This window comes from Neolamprologus multifasciatus, chromosome 18, assembly GCF_963576455.1.
Source record: "Neolamprologus multifasciatus chromosome 18, fNeoMul1.2, whole genome shotgun sequence".
In the NCBI taxonomy this organism is placed as follows: Eukaryota; Metazoa; Chordata; class Actinopteri; order Cichliformes; family Cichlidae; genus Neolamprologus; species Neolamprologus multifasciatus.
In genome coordinates this window covers 624,736-637,741 of record NC_140456.1, presented here as the reverse complement: position 1 = coordinate 637,741, position 13,006 = coordinate 624,736, and the positions used below count along the sequence as shown (strand labels likewise).

General features: G+C 43.5%; 1 protein-coding gene across 1 annotated transcript; it reads left to right on the top strand.

Moving 5' to 3' along the window:
• Positions 1 to 1,613: 1,613 nt before the first annotated feature.
• On the top strand, positions 1,614 to 7,291 carry LOC146496884 (uncharacterized). Its single transcript, XM_085140952.1, has 3 exons — positions 1,614 to 1,862; positions 2,642 to 2,926; positions 6,868 to 7,291. Exons 1-3 carry the CDS (start codon positions 1,670 to 1,672, stop codon positions 7,284 to 7,286), a joined length of 897 nt encoding a protein of 298 aa, XP_084997078.1. The 5' UTR covers positions 1,614 to 1,669; the 3' UTR covers positions 7,287 to 7,291.
• The last annotated feature ends 5,715 nt before the right edge of the window (positions 7,292 to 13,006 follow it).

Below are 13,006 nucleotides of genomic sequence, written 5' to 3'. Positions count from 1 at the left end.
GTGCATACAGCTGGGATTAGGCAGGCTTGGGAGAATAAATCGGGGTTGAAGGTGCCTGAATCTATGTGGAGTAAGTGTCTGTCTAAACTCCACTGCTGCTCTATAAACAGCAGACACCAGTGAATTCAATGAAAATCCTCCAGCGGTTACACTATTCTAAGACTGCACAACATTTATCCTTCTGTCTCCCCCATGTGTGACAGGTGTCGACTGGCAGTACGTTGTTCCTTTTGTTCTTCTCCCTCATTAACAGGCTTTTGGTCTAAAGTGTTTGACTGGTATTCGAGGCATATATGAAACCTGTACAGCCTGAACTTGTCATTTTTGGATGTTCTCTGACGTCTGAGCTCCTCCCGTTTAAAGTGCAGCGGCCATTGGACGCAGGTTTGATGTTTTGGTAGCTTTTGGTACCTGTGGTGTTTTGTGAAGTGCATGGTTGTTTGTTTTTCTTTGTTTTGGGGTTTGTGTTTGTTTTAAATTTTGGAAAAAATATGTTTTAAAAATAAAAAACATACAAAAACAAACATAATAAGCTGGTGTGGAAGACTGTTAAAACTGCAGCTCAGAGCTGGATAGTCACGTTTCTGTTGTCTTTGTCATCAGTCCAATGACACAAGAATCAGAGGTTTAACAGTGTGTGGCTCCCTCTAGTGGATGTTGTGGAGTATTCTGTTGTCTTTGCTCCAAAGGTTTTTGTACAGAGTTTTGCTGTTTCCTGTCACTGTGGGCTGCAGAGCACAGTAGTACACAGCAGAGTCAGACACTGCAGCAGAGGAGATCTCCAGATTGACTCGATTTCTCTCCTTGTTCAGTGCAGCAGTCAGTCGAGGGTTTGGGGGGGTTGCTCTCACCACACTCAGCTCACTCGTATCAGTGATGAGGAGAAGGAACTGAGGAGCTGATCCAGGATCGTGTCGATACCACTGGAGATTCTGGGCTTGAACTGAATAGTTACAGGACACAGTAACTGTACGGCCCTCTGATGAAAACACTTCAGCACTGCTGGCAGTGATATCATCTTCCAAGCTGTTACCTGCTGATGAAACAACATGTTATATTTACAGCTCTGTTCCACAGTCACATGTCCATCATTGGAAAAACACAGCGAGCTCAAAGAAAGTCCAAACTGGATCTGTAACGCTGTAAACATGTCTTTGAATTTCAGGTGTTCCTGTCAGAAACATACGTACCTACGAGAGCTGCAAAGATCCAAATCACAGCCAGTTTTTCCATGTTTCCAGAGGAGAAATGTTGGAAGTGATGTTCACTGGGAGTTAGCTGTGAGTGGTCTGATGTTCACAGCTGGAGTCAGACAGGTTTCTGCAGTCAGGAGGAGGAGGAGCTGCTTTTGTTCTCATGTTTCCTGTTAAATCCTGACGACAGCTCGTGTGTCTGCAGGAGATCCTGCAGAGTTTGTGCTCCGTGCTGCTGTTGAAAGTTAAACAGCCAAACACAGAGCTTGCACAGAGATCTTTATGGATCTGTTTTCTCTTCTCACGGCAGCCTCGCTGCTCAGAATCTTTTATTTATTTACTGCAACAAACTGAGATTTTGAAGAGGAACTAAAGGAACTAAACTCGTGCTCTGCCGGAACCTCACCGCGTGACACAGGCGGAAGTAAACAAAGGAAAGGCGCTAATACCCGCTGACCCGGGTGTGTTGTTGTTTTATGTCAGCTGTGTCAGTAACAATGCCTTCAGTTCAGTATCTGAGAGAGTTTATCAACGAGCGACTAACTGCTGCTGCTGAACAAATATTCTTGGAGTTTGAAAAAACGATCGTCCAGTACGAGGAAGAGATCGACCGTCAGCGCAGACTGCTGGATATCACCTGGAAACCCGAAATCAAGCTGCACAGGACAGGTGAGTGTCCCTCTGAGGGAGGATCCTGATCACAGCTCTGCGGGACGTTTCTGATTGTGAGGACTTTTTGGAGATGTGAGCTAACAAAGAGCAAACAGAGGACAGGACTGCACTGCGCTCCATTCAAACAGCAGGCGCTGAAATCAGCCTGATCTGAGCTTTTCTCTGACCTGCATCCATCACTCAATCCTGTGAATCGTTTGAAAAACTTTTTGTTTGGCGGTGAAACGTGTGTTTGATGGTGCGTTCAGGTGCACCTTCTAAACTCAGTAATCCAGCCTGAAAAGGTTTTTCCTTGATTTCCTTTCTTCTTCTGCTGTAAAGAGTTCAGTGTTAACGTCATAACAATAAGTCTTTTTATTTCTCCATCAGTGACGTCAGAGCGGTCGCCTGGGCCCTTTGTGATGATGTCACATAAAAGCTAAAGTCGTCCACAGCACGTGCACGGTTCCTGTGGTCACATTTCCACACCTGTGAGAAAAACAAACCATGTTGTTGTTCAGAGTCACGGACGCGACTGAAAGAAGTGACACAGAGTTTAATGTGCAGCCTCGCACAGTGAAAGCTGATATTGAATTTATGAAGTGTAGTGGCAGTGCGGTGCTGCTGCTGTGCTGAGGGGGCTTCACCTTCCAGATGTTTGTCTGAATAAATGCAGATCTGAGATCAGTGACTTACAGCTGATTGGACGGCTTTACTCTCACACACGAGCGACGCAGTCATGCTGTAAAGTCCTGTTAATGTTTCTGTGGTTGTGACTTCTTTCTTCTGTCCTCCAGACGTCCCACAGCAGCAGGTCTGTGAGGAGGAGGAGGAGGAGGAGGAGGTTCTCCCTGAGCAGCAGCTCTGTGACCAGGAGAGGAGCTCCAGTGTGGAGGAACCAGAAGCTCCACAGATTAAAGAGGAAGAGGAGGAACTGTGCAGCAGTCAGGAGGGAGAGCAGCTGGGACTGAAGGAGGAGCCTGAAGTTCATAATGATCCTGTGCAGTACGAGGAAGAGATGGAGCGTCAGCGCAGACTGCTGGATATCACCTGGAAACCCGAAATCAAGCTGCACAGGACAGGTGAGTGTCCCTCTGAGGGAGGGATTTTACTCATGGGCCGTTTCTCAATACTCGTGCAGCCAGTCCCGACTTCGTAAGGTCACACGGGAGTCCGGACTTCCCGAGAATGCGAGAAACAGCGCGATCATTCCACAGCTGAACAGCAGCGTACTTGATGACATCACACAGAGTTTTTACTGCATCCCTGCTGAACTGTGATTAATATTTGCAATGGAAACTACACGTGACGTAGTAGATTTCTTTAAGGAAAAAAAAGGTATCAAAAAGGTATTTTAAGCACTTGATCTGTTTCATGTCTAATAAGCTTCATGAAGGAAACACAAGCTTAATCTCTCTTAATAAAAATAGTATGCATGTATGCACATCTCACGCTGCTTATTGAGTAAAAACAAGCAGGTGAGACGTTAAAACGCTGCTATTTCATTTTTGCAGGCCCCTAAAATCAACACTGGACTGGGTTTGGAAGAGAATTGAACAAATATTAAAAACCTAATTTGATCAATGCTGCAGCCGTCAGCTATTAATGTGTCAGCATGTTGTTTCTGCTCCCGGAGAAAATGTTTCCTTCTGAATTCAAAGATTTTAATGTTAATCAGCTGTTACTTACTTTTGTGTTTAAAGAAGAACATTTTACATGAGGGGACATGACGGCCCAGATAGCAAATATCCATGGAAACGATGTTAAATCAATATCAGGCAATTCTGTTGGAACAACGTTAGAGTCTGACATTGAATCACTGTTGAACTCTGATGGTGGTTTTCCATCACTTTTCACTTGGTTACTATTGAAACACTAAAATCATAATTAAAAATCAACAGTACTTAATGGGCATCTATACCAACACTAAACCACCGCATCAATACTTAAACCTGCAGAAAGTACAACATTGATCCACAAACAGGAAACCGATGATATGCTGGACATTATCTTACAGTTTGTCCATAATAACGTCTCTGTAATATGAAGCATCTGGTATTATGTAATTTAAAAAATGACAGACGTCTCTGTATCAATAACAAAGTAATTTATTAGTAGGTCTGTGCGATATGACCAAACTCTCATATCCCGATATAAAACATCTATCGTCCGATAACGATATAAATCACAAAAATGTAACATTTTCTGTGAATTCTGTGAATCTCGGGCAGCTCGACTTGCGTGAAGTGTTTCCAGCTGCGCGTCGTGTAGCTGGAGTCGAGTGTTTTAACCGATGCATGAAACGATACATTTTTAGACATAAGTTGTATCGGCGCCGTTTTCTTTGTATTTATTACACGGCGTGCTGCGGGGAAAAGCCTGTTCTAACGTTTGAGTCTAAGCTTTATTTTTTAGCACCTGACGTCTTTTTTGCTTCTCTGTAAATAATCTGCATCTTTCACGTGATTCTGTTTATTTTGAAAAGTCTCAACAGGATCTTGAGCTTTATTGTGAAAGGTTTATGTGGAACATAAACAAGCGGACACGCGATGCTGTTACCGTCGTTGTTGCTAACGACAACGCATAAAAACAGGCGCTTGTCCGTCCGTAGTGTGGTTATATTAAATATAAGAGAAAGAGAGAACTTTAATAAAGCCGCTACAGTGACATCAGAACCATGAACAAATATTGTCATAAACAGTTTATTTTGCGACAACACGAAACAAACGACAGCGTAAAATGAAACGATGTTTTTATATCGTTATATCAACAGCCCTAAACCAGGGATGTCCAAACTTTTTTCACTGAGGGCCACATACATAAAAATATAGGAGGGGCCAGTTACTAGAAATGAGGTATATAACCTTAACTTTAGTGTATTAAAGTTAGAAAAATCACTTAAAAGTGGTCAAATGTGTTATATTGTTGAATATAATTAAAGACAAAACTGCCTCCATCCCATCTTTCCATAAATGGATCTTTATTGATTTATCCAGAAACAGCTTTGGTAGCTCATTCTCACAACAGCCTCAGATTTCTTCTTAGAAGATTTACAGCACAGAGAAAAAACAACAAAGGGGAAAATGGGACGGGTACATTTCAAGCTTGTTATTTAAGTTATTAGGCTCAGCAACACAACTATTAACGTTCGTTTGAAACCGTTATCAACATTAACAGACTGAACTGAACTTAATAACTGGAGTGCATCATTTTAGTAAATTATTCTGGTGAGTATCAGCTGCGCTGGGTTTGTAAATCGGGACATCCAGCCGCGGTGCTGATCCGACGCCACTCGTGGCAAAAATCCGGACAAATGTCACTTGATGAAGGAGCAGATCTGCATCAGATGAGATCAGCTGACTGCGTGTGCGTGCGCTGTGCACAGCGGTGTGTACTCTGTGTGTTAACAAGGAAAACACAGATAAGAAAGTGGTGTGCAAAAGCAGGGTAGTGACAGAATCGATGCACATTATTGATATTTGAAGCATGTGTACCTGCACATTAACACACGGGTACTGTGGGATATATTTTTAAAGCGCTCGTGCTCTCGTCCACTCCCCGCAAAAAAATAGCAGCTGTGCGGCGTCTGTGGCGTCGGTGCTCTCGTCACATGCGATGGAGTAAACATCAAAAGCACAGCTTTATCAGACGGTTGCAGTTTAATGTTGGCTGACGAGTCTTCAATGCGTCGCACGACTGGATTTCTGGACACACTGACGTTGTTGAAGTCCTGCACTTTTTCCACATTATTTCGGTGACTTTAACGAGGTGTGTTTTATGAGGTCGCCATCTGAAAAAGGCTCGCCATGTCTCGCGATGAGTTGGGCGACCTCATAGCTGCTATTGGAGCCTTTTCCTGGACCTTTCGAGCACAAAATAAATACTGTTGCTGACCCTGCAGGAGAGTTAATTTCTGCTCTCGCTCAGCACCAGTGTAGGAAGCATAGGCCTGATGTTGGGTTTCATAATGACGTCGTACATTATACTCTTTCATAACTGCCACAGTTTCAGTGCAGATCAAACAGACACACGTCCCCTTGAATTCTTTGAAGAAATATTCACTCTCCCACCGTGTCTGAAATTTTCTGCACTCACTTTCTACCTTTCTTTGGTTCTGACCTGTTTAGTAACTTGGGGGTAAATTTCTTCTGTGATTGTCCTTTTTGTTGGAGCAACTGCCTTGATCAACAGCAGCTCCCCCTGGTGTTAAAACGAAGAAGTGCAATACACTCAAGCAAAAGTTGAAGTGCAGCCTTATTCTATTCTATTTATAAATTAAATTAATCAATTAAAAATTTCCCGCGGGCTGCAGTTGGCCATAGACAGTGGTTTAGCCAAATTGTCACACGCTAACATGCTGTTAGCTTGGAAGCTTTTCACTGTGAGTGAAGATGCAAACTTCCCCTAAGTTCAGCTATTAGGGCATGTCCATGAAAACAGGCTTAATAAAAAACCCTATGGTCATTTAAAAGAAGCTAACAAAGGCAAAGTGGTTAAAGCTAAAGCTAGAATGTGCTGAGAGCCACCCAAAAGCCGGCAGCACGTAATGAACAAAGGATCACAGCAGGTATGACGAACATTATGGAGATGAATCGAGAAGATCAAAAGTTCCCTGTGATGTCATTATAAACATGCTGGAGAAGGTTGGATTTGATTTGTTGCACCTGCTTCCATTTAGTAACATTTGTCAGCAACTTATTTTTGCTTAGTTCAGTGAATTATTCAGCTTCTCAGTTTTTAACCCTCATCTTACAGATTAGGATCCATCGGGACCTCACAGGTTATTTATCGGCTCATTGCAGGATATTTATTACAGCCTTTCTACAGCAGCTGGTAGTTCATCCTCGCTCTGCCCTTACTGCTGATGTCCCTCTGTTGATGAGCTTTATTCTGGAGGGGGACAATTCACTCTCGCAGCCTGAATTTGTGGCCATTCTCCTTTATTATTATACTTTATTAGTAATATTTACTCAGATGATTTTCTACCACATTTTTCTTTTTCTTATCTCCTTCTGTCCTCCAGACATCCCACAGCAGCCTGTCTGTAAGGAAGAAGAGGAGGAGGAGGAGGTTCTCCCTGAGCAGCAGCTCTGGAACCAGGAGAGGAGCTCCAGTGTGGACCAGGAGGAACCAGAAGCTCCACAGATTAAAGAGGAACAGGAGGAACTGTGCAGCAGTCAGGAGGGAGAGCAGCTGGGACTGAAGGAGGAGACGGATACCTTTATGGTGACTGCTGCTGAGGAAGGAGAGCACAGTGAACCAGGAGGAGACGAGGAGCAGCTCCTCTCTCACAACTTTGCTGTAGCTGACAGTCAAGATCTGGGAGGAAACAAGAACGCAGATTCAAGATCAAGTAGAGAAAGACACAAAAGTCACAACAATGCAGAAACCCCGCTATGTCAGAGAGTCACTGTAACTTTGATAAAAGTAATAAGTCTTTAAAATGTGATGTTTGTGGAAAAACCTTTAAGTTTAATTATCAAATGAAGGATCATTATTCAATCCACACAGGTGAGAGACCGTTCGCTTGTACAGTGTGTGGAAAAATGTTCAGATGCAGTAGTTTTTTGAAGAAGCACCTAAGAACGCACTCCGATGTGAAGCCATATAGTTGTAAAACATGTGGGAAAAAGTTTGGAAGTAATCGTAATTTAGTGACGCACACAAGAGTTCACACAGGTGCGAAACCATATCAATGCAAAACGTGTGGGAAGTGGTTCAGATGTCACTCTCATTTAAGAGATCACATAAGAATTCACACAGGTGAGAAACCATTTCGTTGTGAAACATGCGGGGAAGCTTTCAGACATCGTAATGTTTTATCGGCACATGTAAGAAAGTCACACATGTTGTTGTAAAAGTCAGAAGTTTTCATCACACATGTTCTTTTTTACCCGGCTACATCACCATGGTAACTTGTGACGGGAGAAGAGAGCGGGAGATCGACCGATGGACTGGTGCTGCGGCGTTTTCACTGTCCACACTGCGGCGTGAAAGCACCGTTTTCAAGAGCGCTTTCAAAACGCCGCGTTTTCCATCAGTGGAAACGCCGTCTCAGTGTGGACAGGAGGCCAAAATGCAGAGAAAACAATGTGTTTTTAAACAAAAACGCGTTCGTGTGGACGTAGCCTGTGTCTCTTGGCTGGGGGAGGTCTGTGCTTCTCTGCTTAGGTTGCTGTCGCTGCCACCCGGCCCCGTGGAAGTGGAAGAAGATGTGTGGATGGATGAATTGCAGCTATTACAAAAACACAAAAACAATAAAATGAATTTGTTTGCTGCAGACTAAAGCAAATCTTTGATCTTTGGGACTGTAAGCTTTAATGTTTAACTGGGGCCAGTTCAGCGTTTCAGAGCTCTAATGAGAGCTGAGCGAGAAAATAATTATCACATTAAAATGTTTATTTTACTGCTCAATGCACTAAATCACCAGATTAACAGCTTTTATAGATGTTTTATCATTATATCAAAGCTTAAATCAAAAGTTCACATCCATCGTAACGACACCGTTTTCTCTGACTGGGGTTTTAGGTTTTCTTGAGTCAGTTAACATAAAGAAAGTCTGGCTGTGGTGAAGTTCATTCGTGCCCTTAAGATCTGAAATGTCCCAAAGTCTGATGAACTAAGCCACAGGAAGCTGGACAACATTGTATTCACAGATCCATCATCATTCATAAACTCTGACATGCGTCACTATGAACCACACAAAAATGTTCACTCTGTTCATTATCCAGATGTGTTTGAGGAGGGAGCAACAAAAACAAATATAAACGTCCTGAGGTCTGCAGTGTTTGTTCAGAGAAAGTTTGATTTATCGTTTAAAGTGAAAGAGTGAGAGAGTTTTCCTACATAACCGAATTAAAGAGATCTGCTCATGTGAGACGGAGTTCATGATAAATTAATTTGAAGTAATTAAATCATATTTATGTCCATAAAATATTCATATCTGACTGAACCTTTATGTGTGATTGAAATCTTGGCAAATTATGTGAAGTAAAACATCGAAAAGAAGAAAATGAGATGAAATGATTTCAAAGTTTAAGCTTTGTTTTAAGTCATGTATGTGATAAACTCAGAGAGGATGATGAGCTGGACATCGGTCGATAGACGTCAGCAGCAATGATTGGACGTCACAATGGATGAGACCAGATGTGATCTCAGAAGCTGTCATGTCCAGAGGAGAGAGTGGGGGAGGCAAAACGGCAAAGACGTATAAAAGAAGGCAGCCAGGACCTTTTGGAGCTGCCACCTCCTCTGGTTCTTGGAATGATTAGAAGATTAGGCCTGCGGAGCCCACAGGTAGAAATCAGAGCAGAGGAGCAACCAAGGCCAGTACAGTGAACGTTTTGTCTTGTTCCCTGAACATTTTTGACATGTGGGACTATAAAGTCAAGAAGATCTGGATTCCAGCTGTTTCTTTCAATCCTTTCCTGTTGGATTGTATCCACACAGAGAACGGGCACGTCCTGGCCGACATCTGCAGCTTCTCTCCAGTTTCTCTCCTCACAAAGATTAGAACATAACGAGACAATGGACGCAAAGCAGAGCAGTGATGTAGGACACAGAAGTAAAACAGGAAACACAGAGACACGGAGTTGACAGGGAACAGAAACCAAAGACTAGAGATTCAAAATAAGACAAAAAAGACTTAATAATAACCAACATAAAACACTGAGCCAGGACCATGACACCCAGGTGGGAGAGGGGTGTGGTCCAGGGTCCTGTCCCCTGGTAGGACCTTTAACATGTTGGTGGAATTTAAGGAGTACAGATTTCAAACATGCCTCATGAAAGTCCCCGACAACAACATGAATGCCCTCAGAGAGCTCTCGCTGCTGTTTGCTGATAATAAGTTGGAGGTGATTGAGTGTTGAGCTAACCTCAGCATCAGGGGTGATGTAAACAATGGTAAGTATGGCTACAGTTAGCTAGCAAGGTAGACAGAAGGACCTACACCTGATTGGAAAGTCTGGTGAGCAGTTACTGTCCTACTGTTATGGCACCAGGCCTGGAGCACAGAGGACAGTATCACTGAATATCATTTCGTTCCAGGGTTCAACTTTTCTTTTAGACTTTAGAGAGAAGTGATGGGACTAATTGGATCAGCTAATCAAATAGTTTTGTGCTTCACAGCAGCTCTGTCTCTGTCTCTGATCTTTACTGCTTCATTTCTCTGTTGTCTTTGTCATCAGTCCAATGACACAAGAATCAGAGGTTTAACAGTGTGTGGCTCCCTCTAGTGGATGTTGTGAGTATTGTGTTGTCTTTGCTCCAAAGGTTTTTGTACAGAGTTTTGCTGTTTCCTGTCACTGTGGGCTGCAGAGCACAGTAGTACACAGCAGAGTCAGACAGCTGAAGCTTCTGGATCTTCAGAGGAACTGATGTCTTGTTGAGCTCAGCATCAAATCTGTTTTTTGGGAACTCTTGATCGTTGTCCTCTGATGCTGTGTCACGTCTTAAAACATATTTTGGAAATTTGTTAACTTCTTGTTTGTACCAGAACAAATATGCGTATGCAGAAGTTGTTTCGTATTTGCAGTGAAGTGTAACTGTGTCTCCTTCAGCAGCAATGACATCTCCTTGTTCCTGGATCACTTTGTCTTCTCCTTTACACTCTGAGGAAGAACAGAACATGCAGAGGAAGACATGGATCAATAAACATGATTGAAGTTATTGAAAAGTTCCACAGTGTAAAATGATTAAATCTCCTCTTTCTGTCCTTGTTGTGAGTCGTGTGCAGAGGAAACATGTTGATGTTTGTATCTCACCAAAGAAAAGAGCAGCAAGAATAATCCACAGCCAATGTTCCATCTGTACAACAAGGTTTAAATCAACAGGAGAAACTAGCTGATGTTCAACATTCAGTCTGAGAATTGTTCTCTTCACAGCAGCACTTATTATTGACACAATGGTTGAACACAGTGCAGAAGGAGAGCACCGCCTACTGGATGATGTCGCCCTCTAGTGGAGCTGAGCAGTGTGGAAAAATCTTCCAGTACCTTGTGTTTTTGTACATCCTGTGTTAACCTGCTAACCGAGGCCTGCAGAGTCTGAGCTGTAGCTCTTGGCTTTGTTGCAGTTTCACTGAACATCACATGATCAGACCTTGGGATGAATTGGCTGGGACTTCCTCACCTGGGATGATTGGCAGCTTAAATGGTTTCCACTTGTGAATAATAATCTCACTGCAGACAAAGGGAATTAAAACTGTTTGAAAACGGCCTCATAATCTCCACTATGTCTTTCTGAAACTGACCCACATCTTGTATGGACGGCACGCTCCAAAGTTCAGGTGGTTTGTGCTGCATGTTTCCCTCAGACGCTGCAGGACGTTACAGTGGAATGTGCTGACAGTCTGACCCCGAGGGATAAATTCATAGTGAGCAACCCTTTGAGTTCTTTAGGAACCAAAGATTTGCATGCTCACTGTGGAGATGATCTAATGCCTCCTCTTCAAACTCTGACACTGTGGACTCTCCACTGAAGACTGCTGTTTGGTGTTTATCAGAGTGGGAACCCAAGAGAGCCCCAAAGTTTCTGTTTGGCAAAGAAGAAAATGTCTTAAACTAAACTGCATAAAAATATGTCATCAGCGTATTTTTGTGATTTTATGCTTTATTGGCCATATGCAGGTTACCCCGCAGAGGAATAGGACCCCCCCGACTTGCACACACAACAAAGACATCACATGGGAATACAGTCGGAGATCGGCAGCGTTACAGAGAAAACACTGAAAAAGTACACAACAATGGGAAAGTACAAGAGGAAAAAAGAGACCTCTACTCATGCTGGGCACCAATGGGAGGACAGCATGAGAACAGGAAACAAAAGAACTCCTCTGCACAGAGAGCACATAAATGTCCACGGTACAACATTGGAGCACGTGACAAGCCACAGGGTTGGGTGGGGGGTGAGGAGTAATCCAAAGGAAACACAGCAGCCATCCTGCACAGCGCTACCATTCCAGCGCGGCACAACGACCCGCCGTGTTCCCCCACAGGAAACAAGCATCGAAGGCGTTTGGAAAGGGAGGGGGATGAGTGCGTGCTTATCAGTGTAAGTGTATGTGTGTGTGCGTGTCCATAGTTCAGCTGAGACAGTGTCCTTCGCCCTATCAGGCTAAGTAAACAGTCTGCCAGCCAACCCAGGTGGCCTTGCATGGGATGGGAAGAATAGTCATCACACAGTCGTTATCAGGGAGTTTTTGTCCGGCTCCAGCCTTGGGCCCGTGCAGCTGGCACCGTGGTGTCCGCATGTTGATGTTGTTGATTTTTCTTTTATGTGAGCAGCTCAGGAGAATTTTCAAAGCTGTTCTTTAACACTCTGATGCTGGTCTCTCAATCTCCCGTTGGAGAGCCGCGAGCCTCCCCATGATGGTATCAAACTTCCGTTCCGTGGTGTTGTCATTCTTTTGATGCTGAGACCTCACAACTGCAGTGAGCCATTCTGCGATGTTAGGTTTTGTATTGTTGATTGTCATTTATGCTTAGAAATATTTAACCATATATGCTTAGAGGTGTATAATTAATTGTGTAGTGATAGGATGTGTGATCTTTAATAGTCTGCAAAGGCTTGGTGTGGATTCCAGAGTGTTCTGGAATCCACACCTACATCCTGGGAGCATGGGAAGAGGTCGTACCTTGTTTTATTGTTTTATGGTCGGATAAACGTGGCTATATCTGTTTTAGTCTAAGTGCCTTTTGTTTAGATGAACTGCTGGACTTTCCAGACCAGCAGGTTTAGGGAAGTCTTTATGGGGTCACGCTCTGACCCCACACACCCACCCACACACACACACACACACACACACACACACACACACACACACACACACACACACACAGTATTCTTTGTTCACATGTATACCTATGTAAGATGTTATATGTTAATGACCCTATGCATATTCATGTTACCACAATAAAAGGAGTGCTATGGGGAACCTGGCTGAGAGTCTGACGGGGGTCAAGTGGTGGAACGACACTTGGCTCCAGGCAGGTCTCCCTCATGCATGAGTAACATGAAGATCTTTGCCTACTTCGTGTCTTGCTTTGCTGTGTAATTATATTGTCTTCAACGTTCCAGCGAATAGGTTTAAGCTACAAACCTATCATGCGATGTGATCCAACTTTCGCTCAAGGGTCTCATTTTGAGCAGGCCTCTGTTTG